Source organism: Eschrichtius robustus, chromosome 5 (genome assembly GCF_028021215.1).
Source record: "Eschrichtius robustus isolate mEscRob2 chromosome 5, mEscRob2.pri, whole genome shotgun sequence".
Lineage (NCBI taxonomy): Eukaryota > Metazoa > Chordata > Mammalia > Artiodactyla > Eschrichtiidae > Eschrichtius > Eschrichtius robustus.
Window position 1 is genome coordinate 35,947,626 of NC_090828.1, and position 22,989 is coordinate 35,970,614.

At 38.2% G+C, this 22,989-nt stretch overlaps 1 protein-coding gene across 10 annotated transcripts in view; it reads left to right on the forward strand.

Annotated features, from left to right (window-relative positions):
* Positions 1-22,989, forward strand: part of FTCDNL1 (formiminotransferase cyclodeaminase N-terminal like) — a 113,694-nt gene that overhangs the window by 79,142 nt on the left and 11,563 nt on the right. For 5 of the 10 annotated variants that reach the window (XM_068544703.1, XM_068544707.1, XM_068544706.1 and 2 more), the window contains one exon: positions 5,208-6,028. The exons of 1 other annotated variant lie outside the window; for it this stretch is intronic. In XM_068544703.1, coding sequence (XP_068400804.1) covers positions 5,208-5,644 — 437 coding nt within the window. In that variant the 3' untranslated portion in view covers positions 5,645-6,028. Of the gene's footprint in view, positions 1-5,207; positions 6,029-8,823; positions 8,963-10,044; positions 10,372-22,989 lie in introns of those variants that run through there. 4 more of the 10 variants (XM_068544708.1, XM_068544712.1, XM_068544710.1 and 1 more) reach the window with 3 other exon arrangements.

Genomic DNA, 22,989 nt, shown 5'->3' on the forward strand with positions numbered 1-22,989 from the left:
TAGTTATTTCAGTGGGTTAGTGAGCGCTGTCCCTGCTTACTTCTGTCTCAGTAAATGAGAAGTTGCAGCATCAGGCACTTTTCTTGACATTGAATAATGCCATTTACTTCACACCCAAAATTTTACCTAGTCTTTGAAAAATAATTTCTAGTTTTAGAATGAGTCCTGTTTTGAGGAACCTATTTTCATAATTTTCTACATTTGCTTGTAAATCTAGTTGGAGTGATGGAAGATGAAAGTTTCAATGTGTAATTAAGTGTATAACCTGTAATAGAAGCATGAAGGACTTTGCTTTTGTCTCTGCATGAGCTGGTGAAAGACACTGTTCTCCTATAGAAAACCTGGGAGCAGGCAGGTCACCTGAGGTTCCTTTCAACTGGACTGGCTTCATTCCATTATGATATTAACATGTATCTACCTCTGTGATTTCCTCTCTGAAGTACTGTTACTCTGAAAGATTCGGAGTTGAGAAATTGAGGCTCACAATTCCTTGCAGAGTGGGAAAACGTCATAGTCATTTTGCTGAAAGGCAGCTGAGCAGAGGCAGTGTCCCTGAAGAGGTAGAACTTGAATTCAGACCCACGGGGAGCCATTGCCGGCCCTATGCCACACAGTGTCACTCAGATTTCTTTTCTGTGGATTTGGCCACATGCATAAGAGTCCTGCATTCTTCCCGCCATGGGAGTATTGGACTTAGCAATTATGTTTGAGTTTTATGGCTTTAGTCATCAAATGTCCTGTTTCAGCTGTGGTTTCTCTTTTAGTACATGTTCTAAAAAATTTAAAATACCAATTCGTAATGATGACTAATTGCTTTTGGTGTAATAACAGCTGTTTATATTTTTGAACCTGAGTTCCAAGTCTGTTGTCTTACTCTGTTTGTTAGTCTGAAGCAAGGACCACATTTAGGCTAGGTTTTATCTTATTTTAACCTTCATGTTTTTACACCCAGTAACCTGCATGGTTCCTGGAACTCAGCAGGTTTTCAGTAAAAACATATTTAATGAGGGAGTCGCACATTAGTTCATGAGAATCTCTTTATTTATTCAAACTGTAATGTAATCCACAAATTTGCAGTTCTCTCTTCAGATATAAAAATGCCAAATATCCCAAAGCACCACCTCGGCTCTCTCCTCATGCATCTTTTAAAACTAAGCCACCAGAGGGGAACTTAATATGATAAATAGAACTTCTAAATACATCCCTTAGCAACTTCTGACTCCCTAAAATGAAATCCTTTCTGTGGAGGAAAATATATAGAATCTTTTCACCATTCAATTGATTGAAGATGATGGCACCTGGAACTATTTTTGAGAATAATTTTGATCTAAAGGGAAAAAGAAATACATGTGTTTCTTTTGAGTGCTGCTTTTTCATTTTTCTAATGGGCTCTTCACTATTGTTTTGTCTGAAGGCAGTTTTTTATTTGTGTTATTCCAGACATGGTCCTACCGCAAGCATCTTTAAACCAGACATTAATAGCATAGTTCACAGTCATTACTGCCAGTGCTCAAACACAAATATTGCATTTGTGTTTGCAAAAGCTACACATCAGATGTTAATTAAGTGCATTTGTTTTTTTTATGCTTAAACAATCTGGCATAAAGAGTTTACATCTATATCAGTTCACCATAAGGTCTCTACAATATCTGAATCACCAGCCGTACAGTATATGATAAATACAGTGTTTCCACACAAGAAAATAACAGAATTGTCAGGAAAACATCAGGCCTGTTATATTTCCCTGTGAAATAATAGCAACTGAATCTCAGTTTCTTTTTCTTTTTGATAAAAAAAGTATTTAACTAGGAGTAAACACCAATATTTAGAATGATAAATTTTTCATTAAAGAACACATGGAAAGTGAAATCATACCAAAGATTTTTTTCCTTGTTTTTAGCTTGCTTCAGGGCGTTGTGACAGTTGCGTTGGAATAAAATTGGAATTTCAGCTTTGCAGTGAGGAGATTCATGCTGCCGCCAGAGCAGCCGAGTGCCAATCTGCGGGAGGCAGGAGCGGGGCGAGACCACAAACTGAGAAACAAACTTTCACATCAGGTTTCTAATTTTAGAGCAAAAAATGGAATTACTTTAATTATATGACATTTAACTAGAAATACGATTTTCTGGGATTAATTACCTCCCTTATTTAAAAAATCTTTACTAAGTTTAAACTAGCATAAAAAAATCAAATTCAGCATTTCATGTAAGGTCAGTGGGACTGCTGGATTTAAATGCAGAATTTGATTCATTAGAATTGGATCACCATCTTGGTGTTAGACTTGGGAAGGATTAAATGGAGGAATTAGAAATGCGTGCATTTGGGCAGAAAGCAGTTTCTCTTCTTTTCTTTTCTTTCTCCCTTTCTTTCTTCCTTTCTTTTCTTTCTTTTTTTCTTTCTAAGAAATGGGTCATGACCTCACAACCTCTCAGGGAGGATACTACTACCTGATTAGGCCAGAAACTTCTCAGCTTCATTGACTATCTCTGTTTATTCACTGCTTGAATATAAGATATAATGATAAAACAAAATCAATTATTGTATAATTAAAGTTTAATAGAAGTATTTAAGGGACTTCCCTGGTGGCGCAGTGGTTAAGAATCCGCCTGCCAATGCAGGGGACACGGGTTCGATCCCTGGTCTGGGAAGATCCCACATGCCGCGGGGCAACTAAGCCCGTGCGCCACAACTACTGAGCCTGTGCTCTACAGCCTGCGGCCACAACTACTGAGCCCGTGTGCCACAACTACTGAAGCCCGCACACCTAGAGCCCATGCTCCGCAACAAGAGAAGCCACCGCGATGAGAAGCCTGTGCACCGCAACAAACGGTAGCCCCCGCTCGCTGCAACTAGAGAAAGCCCATGCACAGCAACAGAGACCCAACGCAGCCAAAAATAAATAAATAAATTAATTAATTAATTAATTTTAAAAAAGAATTTCAAACACACATAACAAGAGCATATACAAAAGAAATGATTATTCTGTGTTGTTTGTGATTACTCTTATCTTATTTAGAAGAGAATATAAAAGTTACATCTAATGTTCAATTTTATTTTTCTAAGAAATAATTAACTTTAAAGTATGCTTTTGAAGGAATTTTTTAAGTAGAGTTTTATTTTAATTAAGTAAATCAGTGTTGGGACAAGTGAATTCTTTATGGCACTCTTGTGCTCTGGACTTAACATCTAAGCTTATTCTACATCTAATAACTTATCTTAGGTAATGAGTTCATTTATTAGCAAGAATGATCAATTTTAGAAATTCTGTGACAAAAGGTACAGTTATTAGGCACATGGTGGTAACAGGCGCCTTGGAATCTGCTGGATGGGGGATTCAGAAAAAGTCCCATGTCTTTAGGGAGGGAATGGTCCACGCCACCATACTGTGGGGAGGAAGAGCCCTGGGTCCATGTGAACGAACTTTCCTTGGAAGTGACTAGCTCCCCCAAGGTGATAACTTACATATGAATATCTGAATGTTGACTGGGCATATCAAAGTTCTGGTATAGCAAAGCACAATAGGCCCAATAAGTATTTTGAATAGTATCAATACTTAGTATAACCCAATATATGAATACATACTTTTCAGCAAAATCTGAGTGTGATCTAGCTATTTGTTTGAATAATGATAAAGATGAGGCCACTTCTTGAGTCAGAATAGGGTATGTATATCAGATATGAGAAAATGGGACTGTTTGTAACATTACCTGTTGAGGGGTAGAGGAGAGAGAAACCATGCTTGGATGCTTTCCATTAATGAATGACATTAGCATTGACAAGAAAAATTTCCAATTGTACTCTGTGAAATGTTAAAACTGATATAATTCTCAAAGATATTTAGAGTAAGTGATTGGTGTATGAGGTTGAGAGAGATATGTATTGACTGTTAGGAAATTTAATTTTTATGAAATAAGTATTATGGAGAAATACTGTAATCTGATTCATTCCTGCAGAATTCCCAGTAGGAAGAGGCCCAGCCTCGGGAGTTGAAATGTTTCATTATGTACATGTGTGGGAAAAAGATGAAATGTGGTTTCCGTGTGCTGATTTTCTGTAAAGCGTCTATTAGTATGAGAGTACCCAGGCTAGGCAGCAAAGCCCCCGAACCACGACTGTCTAGGGGAAAGTGAATTCAGCAGGATCTCTCACTGGATACTGACACCATGAGCAATAAGTTTGAAAGTAGCAAGAAAAAGCATTGGCAGTAAAATAATGTTGGAATAGTAGCTAAAGAATTGTCTTATGCTGAAGGTGAGGTCAGCCTTTTATCCCTCATCAATCCCTAGTCACTTTGCTTTTAGAAATGTAAAGTTCCCCCAAAATGAAGAAACTGCAAACCTAAGCTTTTTATACCAATGCTAATTTAACCAAGTTGTCCATCTTATAATGTAGACTATAATTAGAGCAGGGCTATTTATGTAACATGAGCTGCATCATCCCCAAGGCAGGGAAAAGCAGGACAGTTGCCCCTGGGCTCTAGAGTAACCGGGCTCTGGAGTAGCAATGGCAGTCCCAGTCCCTTGGGAAACTGGGGATGGAAGAAAGAGATGCCTCCAACTGATTATACCAAGAAGGTATACATAGCACCCCAAACCCTGCCCTGCCAAACCCACATGGTCATGAGACACAAGAGTCCCTTTGTCCTTCCCAGTTCCAAGACTGTCACTTTTTAGTGACCTCCTTTCCTAGCCAAGACTGTTGCTGAGGTTCATTTGAATCCGATCTTAACCTAGCTCAGTGATGACAGGTCTGTGTTTGGGGTGGAAGGGATGGGTACAGAGTGTGATTTATTCCTGTCTCCCAGACCCGTAGTCCTGGCACTGAATTCCAGCCCCTGTGGAGATGGCCTTGGAAACGAATGGAAGGCCAAGACATTTTGCTGCTGTTGATATCTAATTTTCAAATGTTCCTTTTGAAATATCTGTTGATACTTTAGAAAGTCTGGGCTTTTCTTAACCATTCTAGAAAAAACATCCAGGTACATTTAGAGTAGATAAAAGTATCTGCTTATAGCTCAAATAACTCTTGTTATTAAAAATATGTATGACCTTTAGACAATTCTGGAGTTGATAATGAGGAATATTTGTGTATTATTTTAAAATAAAACCAAGTAAAGGAAACTCCTTGGATTAAAATTGGGTAAAGAATAGAATCTTCAAAATGAGGCTTTCGCTTTGCTTGATTAACATGCTTTTCTAATGATTTAGGCATCGGCGCTAGCCCATATGTGATGAACTGCAATGTTACCATAGATTCTCAAGACTTGGCTCTGGGAAAAGAGATCGCTAGTGCCATTCGGGGCTCAAATGTGAATGGATTGAAGGGCGTCCAAACGATGGCTTTTCCTCACGAAGGGAAAATTGAGATAGCTTGCAATGTAGAGAGTTTTGAAGATCAAGAAGTTACAGAAACCTCAGAAGGCTCTCAATACATGGCTTACAGTGTCCTTGGGGACCATTTTTATTATGTATCTCCTCATTACATAGAAGCTCAAGTTAAAAAATTGGCAAGTGATCGGGGAATTGGTACTACAGGGAGAGCATTAATTGGATTTACACCCCAAGAGTGCAAGAACTGTGCTGAATATGCTATTAAGGAAGGTATCGGGGAGTTCTGGAAGATACGCAGAGGCATTTTCATGTGATCCAATCTAAGGCTTCATTGAAATTGTAAGGAAAAAGTATCAGCCATTACAGAGTTTTCTTTTGGCCAGTGAAGACGAGTGGAAGATCCAAGAGCTTGGTTCCAGCTGTGAATTGGAAAACTGGAAGCATTCTCTGTCCAGTGACAACAACAGATGTTTATAGATTGTCCATAATCGCCTTATGATATTTCTAGTCGTCATTAAAACTTCGTGAAATCCTCTTCTGTATCAAGTTCATGCACTTGCATGTACTAGAAGCCCTCCTGAATCAGCTGGGTAAAATGGCCATCGTTGCCAAATCGTCTTTAATTATCATGAAATAAACTAAAAAACGGACTCAATTTATTTGGTTTTCCTGACCTCTCTATTCCAGAGTCCTGTATTCAACTCTCATTTTTTAAGTAATCATTTTTTTAATGTGCACTTCTAAAAATCAAGTACTAAGTAACTAAAAAATGGGGAGAATTATAAAATAAAATTACTCTTTCGAAGCATGATTTTTCTTTTCTGCCTTGTTTGGGATGACCCACTGTTCATTCTGGAGATAACTCCAGAAAGCCAGATTTGTCTAATTTTTTTATGTTTATGTGGGGAAGTGGAATGATGGTGTTGGGCGTGACTTCAAGGGGTTGTATTTATCCTTTTTGGAATTTAAATGGGAAGTCTGAAGGTTTAGGGGATTTATTGCTCTTGAGCAAAAAGAAGGGTTTTGGTGGAAGAATTTTATTTGAAAGAAATCAAAGTAGGTTGCCTCTTTGTGAACTAAAAGAAGCCACCACTTGCTGGTTCTGGCAATTTTATGTAAATCCTTAGTGCTTATAATTCTTTGGTACAAGGTGCTTTCCGTTCGTAAAGCACAAAGAAATGAATTTTTCCATAGATTTTGTTTAGCAAGAAAGATTATGGTCTTGTCTAATAAGAGGACATAATGTGAATTTATTTTAAGTAATAAAAATAAAAAAGAGGTTGAACTCAGTCTTTTTATAGGATCCAGTAATCTATCCTAATATATTTTTTTGACTTACATTTGACTCTTGACTGTGATTGCATTAATTGTGTTTCAGAATTATGCTTTTTTTTGGGTGTTTTCTTTTTGCTGTTAATATAAATACAACAAAGATGGAGAAATGATGGGACCAGGTGTGGTTTTCAGGTGTAAGGAAGTTTAGTTGCTGTGATGAAGAGAGCAGATGCTCTCCAGTTAGACCCAGTGAGTCTGGGAGAGCTGAGAAGCAGTCATGCCTCGTTTTTCTCTTGCTTTGGCAGAGGCCATGTGGCCTAGTAGGACAAGCGCTGGACAGTGGATTCTGGCTTGGGTTCTGGTCCTGGCTCTTACCTTCCCCGTAGGCATAGTTTCATTGCCTATAAAATAGGGAAAAGAGTTCCCACTCAGATTGTGTTCTAGGGGATAAATGGAAGTACTTTGTAAGCTGTAATGTAAAAATGAAATATATTAACACTCTTTCCAGATCTCTTCTAGAGCTTTGCTTCAGTTTTGGTCATCAATATTAAACACATGAGAGAGGGTACAAGCACAGGTTGTCACTGAGTCGTTTGGGGTTGTAGTAGGAGTTGATTCATTTGCCACTTACCTGGATTAACCTCTCCAGATTCGTATCACTGCATTCTAGACTGCCAGTTTTGAGCAAGGCCTATACACAACCAAACATCTATTTAATGGGTGTACAGAGTTTCAGTTTTTGAAGGTGAAAAAATAATTCTGGAGATGGATAGTGGTGATGGTTGTACAATAATATGAATACTTAATGCCACTGAACTACACACTTAAAAATGGTTAAAATGGTAAATTTTATGTATATTTTACCACAATTCATTACTAAAAATTATATATTAATTTCATAAAAATTTTAAAAAACACAAAAAACAAACATCTGAATAAGACAATTTCACTAAGCCCACACTTTCTAAATAAAATTTTGTCAAATTTCTAATATCCATTAAAGCGTACAAACATATAAGATCTGATCTGTTTTTTCCTTTTTAATCTATTATGATGGACTTGGGCACTACATGTGAGGCCTAGTTAATGGTTTAAAATGGAGTTGATTAAATCTGGCATTTGATCCAGCTGTCTATTTAAGACAATAATTTACTATTTTTGTTATACACAATTTTCAAAACCAGCGCAACCTCACATCTTACCACTTGTTCATATTCTAATTTCGCTGTTTTTTCTATTGTCTTTCTCTCTTCCCCTTCTCCCTTGCTCCACCATGGTTCTTTAGAAAATCTGAAACAGCTGTAAGTTGCTGAAGGTTTATCCTTTGGACGGATATGGCATCATCAGCTCTCTCTATGTATGAGCTGGCAGAAGTAGCCGGGATGGATCTATAACAATAAGGATTATCAAATTGGGTTGAGAAAAATCTGACCAAACAAACTAACAAATAACCCTGATTCATATTAACCTGTTCTCATATTACTCTCTTAGAAACAGACCAACACTTCGTGCAAATGTTTCTGCAGTATTTTTTCCATCGGACCTCAAAGTGGACATTGTATGGAATGTGGCTTCATAGCTTGTTTAACCCCCATCTCCTGCCAGATGACTTTGCCCATGACTTGTGCCAATTGTAAATGGGACAAAATCGATGTGGACAAATAGAGTTTACATTTTATTGACTCTTTAGTGTTTTTTACTCTACCCCACTTTAAACTTCAAGTTTTAGTTTCTTAGAAGAGGGACAAGGAAAGCAAAAAGCTAGGCTGTGAGGTGATAAGGGCTTTTGTTGTTGGTGCGGCGGGGGCTGTCATTTGTTTCCAACCTGAACCTGGGCTTGACTCCACAAGTTAAAATGTCTTTAACATAAGGGGGAGGGATGGGCTAAGTAAAATATAACTGTAAAATAAGACAAAATGGGGGGGTGATATTTTCATTCCTCAACATAATGAAAAGCCTTGCTCTGTAATTGGTTTGTACCGTCTTGGAAGTGGCGTCCATGGACCACAAAAGACCACTCTATGAGAGATCTGCAAGGAATTTATCATTCCCTCTGGCTGAGCCAAAGCAGGCTTGATATACAGTTTTGTTTAGTATAAATATTCTCATGTTACTGTTTACTCTGTGGGGATATGAGGATCTCACTGACAGGGTACGTGCTCCACTGCCTTGCTTTTAAAAGGCATTTTATTTGACTCTTTTGTTTGTACTTGCCCAGAAACTTCAGAGAATGGCCCAGGAACTTGTTTGATAAGCATCCAGACCATGCTCCCGGAGTATGTCGCGCTTGGGGGTTCGAGAAGCTTATTGTTTTAAGCAGGCCCGCACATGGCTTCGAAGGAGCCCATTTTTCATAGGTAAGAACAGTTAGGCCGCTAACAGCAATCCCTTAGAGCGCTCCTCTAAGGTACAAGGAAAGGTGCTGGTGAAGCGTGGCTCTGGTTGAACTCAGCCTGACGTTGGATTACTCTGTCACTTCTTTTGCCCAATTTGCAGTATTTTGCGGCTAATTAGTTTGTCGTGAGTTACGATGAGCGACAGAGACCTAAACATGGGATGAATTTCTCTTTCTAAATGTGTAGTGCGTGCATGGTCCAGCTTTTGTCTCTCAGCCCCACGCCAACCCTCACCTCTGCTGCTTTATGCCACCAGGACTGTGCCGTTAGGCTCCGCCTCTCAGGGGAGCTGGACTGGGCGGCTGCAGGGCTGAAGGAGGAGAGGGGCTTTTGCTGTTTCAAGTTGCTTCCCGTTTCGGGCAGCCCCACCGCAGCAGTGGCTCTTGACCTGACAGTGGCTCTTGGTTCCAGGCTCCAGCTTTTTTCTCCTGTCACTTTGAGAACTGGCCTCGATGTCCGCTCAGAAGCGCCGGCAGTGGCTGAGCCCCGGCTCTGCGAGGCCTCTCTAGGCTTCTAGACTCTGAGAACCCTGCCCCCTCCCTTTGTTCCTCCAGCCTTGGGGCGTAGTGCTTCCTGCAGTTTTTTTTATCTCTGGGCACCGCGTTCTCTCCTAGCTCTTTTGGTTCTCCAACAACTGTTGACCAAATTTTCAACGTGATTTCTTTTGGAATACTTGGTGTGGTTTCTGTCTTCCTGACTAGATCCTGTCAGAAATAAACCTATCAACAGACCAAATGGAAGGAAAGGAGAAAAAGGCAGAAAATATTCATTATTCATTAGGATGATTGTTGATGATTACTTGCCTTTTCTTCTCGTTCGCATTGTATTCTCTGAATTTCATTGTTTTCTTATCGTCACGTTCTGTGTTCCCTTTGACAGTCTTGCTATTCTTTCATCTAATAGGGAGTCTGAGTGTTGAATTGGGGTAAGGATTGGAAATATCATGGTAAATCATTGGATGGAGTTTTCCAGTGAATGTCTTTCATGTAGTAGCTTAGTCCACCATTAAAAATGTAGACTAATATAATTTTAAAAATTAAAAGTCAGGACTTCCCTCGTGGCTCAGCGGTTAAGAATCTGCCTGCCAACGAAGGGGACATGGGTTCGAGCCCTGGTCCGGGGAGATCCAACATGCCACGGAGCAACTAAACCCGTGCGCCGCAACTTCTGAGCCTGCACTCTAGAGCCCGTGAACCACAACTACTGAGCCTGCGTGCCACAACTACCGAAGCCCATGCGCCTAGAGCTGGTGCTCTGCAACAGAGAAGCCACCACAATGAGAAGCCTGCACACAGCAACGAAGAGTAACCCCCGCTTGCTGCAACTAGAAAAAGCCTGCACGCAGCGACAGAGACCCAACGCAGCCAAAGATAAACAAATAAATTAATTCATTTAAAAAAAAAAAGAAAAGAAAATTAAAGTCTTTTCAATCTTTTAATAGTTGTATGTCTTTCCTTTCATGCCATCTTCACCTGCCAGGTAGATGATGCTTTTTAGCTGGCGGTAGACTCGTAGCCAAACATCTTTCCCAAGCCTTTTATGTACCATCCTATTAACTTTTTTTTAGGAAACCCCATCTGCAACCAGTTACTGTTTCCTAACTTCTTAGGTACCTCTATCTTCATGAAGACCAACTGCTTTGGGAAAAGTAATCATTATGATTGATGTAGTCTAGCAATGACCAAGCGTTATAAAATTATATTGTTTCTAGTAAGTATAAAGAATTTTTGGTAATTGATAAGTATTATTCTGTCTACCCTACAATTGTGTTTAGTAGTTCACCTTCCTTCATGATATCCACTCCACTATTTCACAAGGATAAAAGCAAGATGAAAGAGCGAGATACAGAAGGAAGTCTTCAGTGAACCCTTTTAGCATCATTAATCGTGGCTACCTTTCATTGAATTCCAACTAAGTGTCAAGTACTATTATGTGATTTTCACAACAACCCTTTGGAGTAGATGACTGTAAAGAAATAAAATTCCCCAAGTTCTTTTTAGCCCACTGGGTCAGTCAGGAGCTTCCTCCCACCATATCCCATATTCTGTAGATTTATACTGCTCTAACCCTAAACAATGCCCTTGGACCCACATCCTCAGGACTTCAGGCCTCTCCTCCTAGGCCTGGTCAGCATTTGCCTCTAGTTTCTTGTGATCTAGTGAGAAATTGTACATCCAGTTGGTTGAACATCCCCTTCCATGGCAGTTCCATAGGATGGCCCACCTCAGAATCCTGAAACTTCTTCCAGACTGTACTTCTGTACTCTTTTCTCATTTAAAATCTCTTTGAGATCTGTCTTTTACACAATTATCATATACTGAATTCTTGCCCATTTATTCCTTCCTGTACCTGGAAGATCCATCAGCGTCTAGTTTCATAGCTTCCTCCCCTGGACTGTCAGTGTCTCCTCTGCAGGACCGATTCAGGGCTGCTAAGCACAGCCGTGCCTCAACAAGTGAGGAAGTGGAGGATGAATCGCCGCATCCCCAGATTTCTCCCAGATGAATTTCTGCGGATTGAGCCATAAAACTTGCTACAATTAATTGGGAGATTCCTGGAATCACTCTCACAGCCCTGAAAGAGCCACGATGTCTGTAGGACCCAGAATGGTCCCCGTCACTGTTTAAGTCAGGGAAGAATATTGCCACCAGATGGTGCCAAAACTGCAGCTAGCACCAGGGCACATCTGGATTGTGCAGTCAATACCCCAGAACTCCTGGCTGGCAGACCGCCGAGAGTCACTTGGGTTATTTGTTCTACTCTGAATTCACATCCCCACATTTCATGCAGTTATGTTTTTTGGGCTTGATTTGTTGAGTTGTGGCAGGGCTTTAATTGATCTCTTGTTTGGCTTGCTGGCTAGACTGTAAAGTCTCTGAGGATAAGGCTTCATCCACTAATATTTATTGAGCACCTACTGTATTTTAGTGGGGCAGATTTACCACAGTGCTAATGAAACTTAAGCTACAAGTGCCCTCACTTGTGTGAAGTCCCTGTGAAGCCTGGGACAGGCCCTGGTAATAAGCTCATAGTGTTGTATGATTTTGTAAAACTTGCAAATATAAGATATTTTAGCCACAATTTGTTGAAACTGCTGTATATTCCCAATTATACTTTATTAAACTTCTCCTCATGACAGGTGGTATTGGAGTGGCCAGGGTCGGCCTCGTGGACTTACAGCCTGTGCAGTAGCACGGGGTCCTGTGCTTGTCCAGTGCTCTGCTGTCACTGAAATTCTGAATAATTTTCCATTTGCACTGAGCCCCACAAATTATGTAGCTGGTTCTGGGAGTGGCCATGGGCATTTTTGGACCCAGTTAAAGGGAGGCTGAGTTGGGGATAATTAGGATTTAGTGCGATATATTTATGTGGTTCATAGTCACTTCCATGCATAAAGTTACTGCCAACTCTCCCAGTGGGGGAATGGCTTCCAGGAATACTCCTCTCTCCCACTGCGATGGCTTACCCAGTGTTGTGACACACAAAGCAGGACCAAAAGGTTGTCACAAATGAATATGTCTTCTGGTACCCAGCACCAGAAATGCATAAGTTGTGGAGGAAAAACAAAAAACTGAGGCTCAGAGAGGTTAAGTAACTTCCTTAAGGTCGTACAGCTGCTAAGTTGCAGGACCAGGTTTCCATTTAGTCTGTCCTTTCTAAAGTTTGTGCTTTTTACCCATTGCTCTCTAATTTCTGGAGCAATGAGTCATTTCCTCGGAAACATCTTCTGAGACCACTAGGTTAGGTTATAGACTTCATAATGCCTGTCCTGTCTTTCAAAGCCCACATCACAATAATTGAATTACTAAAGTAAATGTCATCATTATGCTTCACCTTCCATGGAGGAAGCCGTCTGTTTTGTTTACGGCATAGGGGCTCAGCATGTATAGTCGGTGAATTAGATCCTTTAGGTCTACTAATTTTCAGAGGTACCTTTGAGCGGCTTCTTGCTTCAAACACTTTTTCTCGCCTTTCCTCCTCTCCCCACCCCAGGTGGAGGTGGTGGAGGGGGTCCTGGGAACCACAAAACATTAGGCTCAGAGTTAACACCAGAGAGTGTTGGGATGGTGCAGTTGGTAATGGAGAGGTGTTATCATTTATTCATTCTCACCTTCATGTGGCTGCCTGATACCCATTCTAGGTACCAGGCACCCATTTCTAAGGGGGCGGGGGTGCTGGTCACATGTCATAGATGTATCTGTTTCATCGTTTTTATATTTTCGTAAACTGAGGCATCTTAAAATGGGGGAACACCTGTATCCAATTTTCCCCAGAATATACAACTGAGTTCTCTTATACTCCTCATTTCAGATGAGGTTTTCTGATGACACCATCTGGGAAATGTCACTTTGATTAAAGTAAATATGCAGCATAGTTAACACTGGGAGCCTATGTGAATTTCCCTAAGTAGCCACATCTTACAGAAGCAGAAGGCAGCTGGCCCTTTGGGTTGGGAGAACTTAAGAGTGTTGTATTCCACGCTTTGGTGTCAGCCGAATGGCAGTGTGTGGCCAACTGAGCTCTGAAGGGTCTTGTATATTTTTCTTTTCTTACCATTGGGCATTTTTTTTTTCTTTTTCAGTTTATTTTGTCACTAAGAAAAAAATATATAAAAATAAAAAACTGAGCTTTATGATTGCCAAGTTTTTCTTCCAAACTAAGAGAAGAAACCAGTTGTTGAAAAATATGATGAATGGCATCCTTTGTTTTATTTTCAGTTCAGCACATGAGGGCACTGCTGTTGGAATGAGGCCAGATTCCCCAGGCAGTAGGGAGCCTTGGGCTGAAAGGAGACCTAGTGATTTTGTGGGGAGGGGGTCAGATTGGTGTGTCAGGATTTCCTCTCAGCTCTCGCAAACATCTCTTTGCTTTCTCACGTGCCCACCCCTCCTATCTTTCAGTCATTCTTTGTGTTTTCAGCACTTTCTACTGACCAGGATATTGTCTGTTTTTGAGGAAACACCACTGGTACAATGTGGGTCTTTCAGCCTTTAAGTTGTGGTTTTCGCAACTTCCACAGCTACTGACTTATTTGACTGTGGGGTCGTGTATGGTTGAGGGCAGTAGTCAGTTTTTAATGTGTAAGCAAACCCTGCGGTCGTTAACATTATTCCTCCTTTATTGTTGTCTTGTCACCAAGTGGTTTGGGAGAGCCAAGGAGCAGAGTCTAAGTTCTTTGCCTGCAAGTCAACCTCAGAGTAGTCCCCTTCGGATCTTCCTCTGCCACCTGCCCACATGCTGGAATTAAGGGGAAGGGCTGGGTAGGAAGGACCACACTTTACTCTCAGGGCAGCAAGGGAAATGTCTCAGATGCCTTCAAAGCATCCACATGTTCCTAAGAAATTAAATCTAAAATTGCTCTGTGGATTTGGGTAAACCATAACTCAGCAGAACCTGTAGCATTTCCCCAATTCAGAAGTCCCCTCTGGAAACTGTGTGTACCTTGGCTGGCATATTTAACTCATCTGTTCTAAATTTTGTTTGCAAGCGTGTTTTCCTCCCTAGACTGTGAGCTCTTTGAGACTGTTTTATTCACATTGGTAATACCAGTGCCTGGCGTGAGAAAAACTTTGTTGAATGAATTAATGGACAAATAACTGAATTCAGAACACTGGAGGTGGTCAGAACTAGTCAACTCTTTAGGCATAGATGGCTTAATCGTTCATCATCAGACTTGAGGTTTTGTTGCATGAAGTTGAGTTACATTGAGGCGTTGCATTTAAGGGAAGGAACCGTTTGGAACTTCTGGGGAACAGAAAGATTGACTCAGCTTATGTGTGAGGCTGGGGAAACAGGGTGGAGACACAAAAATTCTTCATGAAGACAGGCAATAAAGTGACTCCAGAATGCAAACACCTGACTCTAACGTCCCATGGAAAGATCAGCAGAGGGCAAAGTGTTAGTCTGAGTGCCTCCCACCTCTCCGTATTGTCATTACTCTTAGATTCAGACCGTCTCTTAAATGCCCTGTGATCCACTTGTACACTCTTTAAACAAAAATGATGCCAGGTTCTGTTCTGTGGTTACCAGATTGGAGCTTTTCTCTCCCTGCTTCATTCAGTTAATTGAGCTGTGCTGGAAGGTTCAGTAATTTATTCTATGGAGTCTTTCTGTGCAAACAACCGCAGGCTGAGGGAAGGAGACTTAGCTAAATCTCTCAAACACTTGAAATGCAGAGTTCATGTTTTGGAAAACACCAGTGAGTCAGTGTCCTCAAATGTCATCAATAAAAGACAGTCTCCATCATCAGCGTTTCATTCTCAACTGAGCTCAGAGTTGCCTCCTCTTATTGCTTTTTACGTGTTTGCAGTATCTCATTCTTTCCTTGATTCTGGATTTTCACACCATATGGCCACATCTTTAAGTCATTTTTCAGCTGCTCTATTAAATAGTAAAATGAGATTCAGAACAGATTTCTTTGATTTTAAAATAGCATTTTGAGTTTGTGACTTTTTTGTAAATAAAAAAAGAAGTAAAGCCCTCAAAAGCATGAAATTTCAGGTATTCCTACCCAGACAGTGGAAGATGTAGCTTTTTACTTACTTAGACTAAATAGATGTTTATCTTGTGGAATTTCAACTGCAGTATAAATTGATTCATTCATCCTGCATATTGAAATTCATTTCTACTTAAATAAGATTTAGCCTCCACTGTTGCTAATGAACGTAGATTGAAAATGAAATTGAAAGTATATCTTTTATAGCTATTCAATATCATATTTCTCATTAGAAATGATTACTATAGCTTATGAGCGAACATACTACCTATCAATAATGCTCTATTGCTATAATTGTGGTTGTGATTCTAATATTTAATAAAATAAAATGTAGGATTTGTTTATATTTTACTTTTTTTCTGGAATATTTAGTGTCAGTTTCATGAGAAGCTGCAAAGGAGAGAGTATTACTGCTCACGTTTAGATCTCACCAGTGTAGAGTTGATCCAGGTGGCTTAAAGCATTGAGTCCTACAATTTAATACAGTTTACTTTTTAAAGGATTAGACATTTAAAAGGCTATTAAATATTTACTGCTTGTTTTCTGAGCCAGAAGGGGCATTTTGGGGTAAACAGATTGGTTTTCTTTTGTTTTTTTAAAGAATAGCACTTAAAGAAAGAAAATCGCTACATGAACAAATTTTGTAATATGAGTAAATTTGCCATTGATCCAGACTTTAGCAGCAGGGACTGTGTCAATCACAATTAATCAGCTTATGAGTATGTGATCTGAAATCTTCAATTACCCGTTAAAATCTAGGCATCGACTTGAAGAAGTGACTGACCTAGAGCTGATTGTTTAAAGTTAAAACCAAGTGCACTCAACATCCAGAAGGTCAACAGTCTCTTAATTGTAATCCAATGAAGTCAGTTTTAGGTAGTATACAATTTGTGAGTTTTATAAATACAGTTCACATATTTTTACTCCGATGATGATATCATTTGCTGGGGAAAGATGCTTCAGTTAGGGATGAGTCCACTGAATGAGAATATTTTGTTTACTACTGATATTTTTTTAGTCATTATATAATATGATACACAGGAAAGTAGCAATTTGGAGCAGCCATTCTAAATAATTCAGGTACAATTATGCTTTTTCTGAATTATTTGGTATATTCATTGTTTTTATTGTCACCATGATGAACTTACACCAAATTTTAAATGACAGTAACCAAAAAGTAAAAAATTATTTTTAATCCTGTTTAAAATGTTAAAAATCACAGTCACTTCATGTGTTCTATTGTGTCTTTTTTACAGCATAAATCTCTGGAAGACATAGAAGATATCACCCAACATGTAGTGTACCATTTCTAGAATGTAAAGATTGTCTTTAATAAGCTACAATTCAGAGGGCTGCAGGTTTTCCACAAAGCAAAAATCACCTCTCAGCATTTACTAAGCACCTAAAAGTTATTGGTGGTAGAAAATCATATAGACACGGTGCTTTTTCCTAAAAGCTTGAAATTAAGAGAGACAGAACTCAAACAAGTAAAAAGAGGATGAATGACAGTGTGCTATAGACAGATCAGAGGGACAAGCATTCCCCAAACTCTGCATTGTCATTTTCAGCCTGAAAGTGAGCACAGAGATCCCCTCCTTGAAGGAAACCCCACAGTGGGTTTGGAAGAGGTGCCAGTCTATTGGTGCTTTCAGGTCATTACCTGGCAGGAGGCAGCTTATTCTTCTCAGAAAAGAATTTATTCAATAACTATTTATTGAGGATCTTCTGTGCGTCAGGCAGTGTTTGTTCTAGGAGATAGAGCTGTGAATGAGACAAGGCCCCTGCCCTCAGGGAACTTGCTTTCTAGTGATAGTCTACAAATAAGCAAGTAAATAGAAAAGCTGTCATATGATGCTAATTACTACATAGAAATAAAAAGCAGAATACGGAGGATGTGAGGGTCTAGGTGTGTTTGCATTTTTGTAAGATGGTCAGAGAAGGCCTATTTGATAGATGCCTTTTGAGCTGAGATAGGGCAGAAAGAACACAGTGTACTTGTATGGAAGAAAGGCAAGGCAGTAGGACAGCTGGAGTAAACCAGACAAAACCCTCCTGTCTAGTTACCTTGTACTGAGTGATCATGTTTGACACAGCATCACAAGTGGGGAAGAGACAACTTACAAGAGTATTCAGGTCAAAGGGTCCCTGATTCTCCAGTAAATACCATTCTAGAAAAATAATTTTGCCCTCTACTATTTATTGAATGCCTGTGTGGCAGGTGTTGGGTTGGGCATTTTGCAACAGTCCAAGTCGAAAGTTTTCTTTAGGCACACTTGAAAATATAAAAAATTTATGGGAAAATAAAAATTTGCCAGCTCCCACCTTTTCTACCAGTCTGTACTCAAACAGATAATATTAATGAGATTAATATCCACTACTATTCATCTGGAATTATACATTTTTTAGGGCATCTGTATTTTCAGTGATGAAGTTTAGGGATTTCTCTCCATCCAAGACATGTCAGGTGGGGTACTGATTCATTTGAACATCAGTGTATGGAAAAGTGATCTTCAACTGGGATGATTAGCGATGCAGATTTTCCTCTTCATGTCGCTCCTTTCTGTAAGGTTTTGGCCCTACACTTTGAACTAACCTTGCAGAGAAAAAAACAGTGATAGCAAAGTGAAGTGCACATATAATGAGTATCTGTTAAAATAATAGCTCTGGAAAGAAACTGAAGTTTAATGCAACACAGGAATTTTCTCTACTTCTTTAGCAGATTCACATTACAGCTGGTTTTAGGTCTTGGCCAAAGTGGTTGTGTGTTCCTGATGTCAGTGCCATATGTTTAGGGGGAAATATCACTCCAATAGCCATTTAGACCCTCTCTTCATTCATGTGTGCTCTGCGTTTATTTTAATACTGGATTCTGCTTTTTTAAAATGAAAAGGTCTAGATCAAAAATTGGCTTAGAGTTTTAACTGTCTTTGTAATCAAATCATGGTTAGCTTTGAAGAATGGATAAGCTTTTGTGGTAAAGATTCACAAGGGCAAAATGACTGTATAAATGTACTTCACCAAACTTCAAAAATACTTATCCCTTCCTTTGTTCTCTAGTTTGTTTTTGGTAATTTTATTATTTTTTAAATGGACGATGAACATTCATATATGTTTTATGTTTCTGTCAGTTAGTTGCTTCTCAAGTAAATATCCCCCTCCTCAATCTATTCCCAGGCAACTTGCATTAACCCCCAGAGGGTTTCTATGGAAAACCAGACAAGAACTATGCCTTGGGTTATATGTCCTTTATTCCTATCTCACCTAATTTATTATTATTTTTCAACCTCATGTGTTATTTACATTTCCAACAGTCTTGTTATGTTTCTGAGGGAACTTTGGACAGAGAGATACTTGCAGGCGGTTTGAGGTGTTAATTTCACATGTACAAGTGTGGCGATTAGGATCAAGGCCTGTCTCCAGTAAGAGAAAGGAACTTGAGTCCTCTTGCAGGGAGATGAAGAAAGCCTCATTTCATCACTTTCCCAGGGTATCCTCTGGCCATTTTGTGATTCCAGAAGCATTTTGAGGTCACTGTGTTTGTGTGTGTGCCCCGAATCCATCCATTAAATACAAATCAAAGAATTCTAAATTTAATAACATATTTGAGAGTACAATGAGAATCTAGAGAGAGAAAAAAATATGTCTTCCTTAATTTAACCAGAATTGATGATTAAATTACTTGTGCTTGGTACTAGGATATTTGAAAATTTAAAAAACAGTCCACATGGTTTTTGTCTAGGATCTAGCTTTGGATACAAAGTATGCACATATGGAGTAATTAGAGAGCAATTTGAAGCAGTACATGGACACAAGAAGGAGATAAATCTCTATGCTGGGCATAAATGGTCTGTAGAAATAAGAAATCATCAGAGGAAATTCAATCAGTTTTTCAGGAAACATAAATAATTGAGAAGGGTGAGAATATTGAAGAATGAGATAACATAAGCAAGAGCACAGAAATAGGAAGTAAACGGTACCTAAATGGGCTGTTGGTAGGCATGTATGCAGTCAACACGGAAGGTCTAGAAAGTCCCAGGCCTTGGTTTTTGCCCTCAAGGAGCTCATAGTCAGCAGGGAGAAGAGTATGCAAGCCACCTAATATAGCAACAGTAAGTGAGAATAGATGGTAAGAGTAAAAAATCCTGTGCTACTGGAGGGATTCTGGGCAGGCTTCTTGAAGAAGGAGGTAAAGTTTGAAGAACGGGACAGGCACTTTCAACAAAAGGAATACCAGATTTGGTTGGATAGACGTGATCTCTAGTGAGAAACAATCTTCCATGCACTTTAAAATCTAGTATCAATTATTTCTAAATTTAACGAAAGACCTACTACTTTGTGAGACCTTGTTGCACAATTGCTTTGGGACTTCATATTTGTGAAAACTGTCAATTCATCAAGTATAATGGAAAAATTATAATTTTCCCCAAATTACATCTTCCATCATTTTTTAGGTTTTTAGGTTTTGTTCTTTTCAACAAAATTCACAGTGAATTGTTTTTTATGCCTAAAATTGTAAGGAGAAAAAAGACAAAATTTATAATGGAAAACCCTCCACATTATTTATCTACGTGTTTTTATCTTCTAAAGGGGGTAATATAGTTAATTCTTCTAGTACCACTATGAAAATGAACTCACATAAGTGATGTGATTTTTCAAATCTGATAGCATATACGAATACAGTGTAGCATATAGTATATACAAATAGGTATATAGGTATACCTGCGTGCATATATATGTTTGAAAAGGACACCTTATATTTGCATGTAGCCTCTCTCATCACCTTGTACTGTAGCATCAAAATTTTTTCTTTATACTCTTAGTCCTTTGGAAACCACAGTCATCAGAGTAAACAAAATAGATGGCCTTTACTGTATATTATACGGATTTAACATAAATTTCACATTATGTACAATGACACTATTAAGTGTGTTAATACAACACATAAAATGACCAATTTTCTTTAAATTTTAATGTTTAGCATATTTGTTTTGATTGTACGTGTGGGAACTATGAGAACAGCTCTGCAAAAATACTTTGCACGTTACCATAGTGACTAAATTGTAGTGCTTTATGGTGTTGTCCTTCCCCTGGGTCTTACTTCAGTTTCATGTTTTTTCAATCACAGTCCAATAGGTGACGTTTAGATTTTCCTATTCAAAAAAATTGTTTTTTGTATACTCACATATAGGTTTATAACTTTACATAAATGTATAATTTGATCATGTTCACACTCTTAAAGTAAAATCTCCTTTTTCTCTTCCTCTTTTTGCTGGGTCCCCACATCTCACTTCTCTTCTTCCTTCCCCCAGTAGGCAGTGTTAACAAATGATAAGTATCCTTTCATTTTTCCCCTCTGTTTTCATACAACTATATACAGACCTATATATGCATTTATAAAAATAAAGCAGTATTTCATGGAAAACCTTCCAAATTAATTGATATACAATAGTTCCTATTTATTCCTTTTAATGGTTACTTAATATTCCATGTGGTAAATAGGCCATAATTTATTTAACCGCTTAATTTCTATTTTTTCTACTATAAATAATGCTTCAGTAAACATCATTGTACATTTGTCCTCACTGGTGGTGTTTTTATTTCTATGGGCTAGAGTCCAAGAAGTTGGGATTGCAGGGTCAGGGAATATATTATGTATTTTAAATTTTCATAGAAGTTACCATGTTACTTTCCCGAAGGACAGTAATACGTTATTTTCATACCTAGCAATACCTGGGAGTATCTTTTCTCTGTGTCCCTACCGCGATAAGTGTTATAATTCTCTTTAGTTTTTGCTACTCTGATAGGTGTAAAGTAAAATTGTATTGTTGCTTTAATTTGCCTCTTCCTGACTATTAGTGAATTTGTTGGCAGACGATTTGGATGAGTTTAAAGAATATGTTTACTGAAAAATTGTATCTATATAAGAATTGCCTATTCATATCCTCACCCATTTACTAGATTCTGCCTTTTAAAAAAAATCAAATTGTGAGATCTCTTTGTATATTACAAACATACCCCTTTGTATATCATCTCTGATGCAAATATGTTTTTTCTATATCTATTGTTTCTTTCTTGCCTTGCAGATGTTTTATGCAATACATAAGTTAAAAAAATTTTTTTTTCTTTTGCCCACACCATGCTGCATGCAGGATCTTAGTTCCCCAACCAGGGATCGAACCCATGCGCCCTGCAGTAGAAGCACAGAGTCTTCACCACTGGACTGCCAGGGAAGTCCCTAAAATTTGTTTTTTACATAGCCCTTCAAAAAGTATTTTAAGATAAAATTATCTAATTCTTTTCCTACCTCCCCAAAACAAAATCCTGTTGAAATTCTAATTGGAATGGCATTACATTTAATAATTGATATTTTTATGAAATTACGTCTTCTCAATCAAAAACCTGGTTTGTCCTTCCACTAGCCAGACGTTATTTGACATTTTTCAATACTGTTATGGTCCTTTTCAAAGAGGTCCTGTATCTTCTTGGAAAATTTATTCTAAGTATTTTATTGTTGCTTCTATAAATATATTTATCATTTATAGGTACCTAAATGGAGAAAAGATGTTGATATTTAGATATTTATCTTATATCCAGCTATCTTGCCAATTTTGTTAATTCTAAAGGTTTTTCTTTTTTTAAACTTGCATTTCTCATAGGCTTCCTGGTCATGCATTCATATTACCAACAGAAAATACATAGTTTTATATCTTCTTTTCTAATTTTTATACTAGATGTTTTATTTTCTTCAAAAATCCTCAAGACAGGATTAAATAATAATGAAGATACTGAACATATCTGCTAAGTTCCTCATTTTAATTAAGATACTTGCAATGTTTTCCCATTTAGGATAATATATACTCTTGATTTTTAGTAAATTCTATTGTAGGTTATTTTCTTCTATTGCTGTTATTCTTAGAGATTTTATAATTGGAGATGCCTGTTGAATCATCAAATATCATTTTGGCGTTTATTAATATTTTCAATGATTTTTTTTCTTAAATGTGTGGATGTAAGTATTTATGTGATAGATTTTCTGACATTAAACCACTTTACATTCCTTAAATAAACTGCCCTTAGTTGTATTAACTACTCCTTTGGCACATTGGTTCTATTTTTGCCAATATTATGTTTAGAATTTTACCTATATTTATAGTGAAACTGATCTATGGTTTTTTTCTTTTTTGTGTTACCATCTTTAATAGATTTTGATATTAAAGTTATGCTTGAAATAAATTCAAGAGCTTTCCATCTTTTGCTATAGTCTGGAATAATTTAAGTGTGTTTGCAACTCTAATTGTTTTCATAATTTTTAATCTCTTTTATAGCTGTGGTTAAAATGCGTCCTGTTTCACTTTTATCACTATCTGGCTTTTGAGTATTTTTTTAAAAATAACTTTATAGGTCTTTTCAAAGGATTAACTGTTTATGATATATTTATCCTTTCCATTTTTTTGTGTGTTCTATTTTATTACTTTATCTCTTGTTATTATTG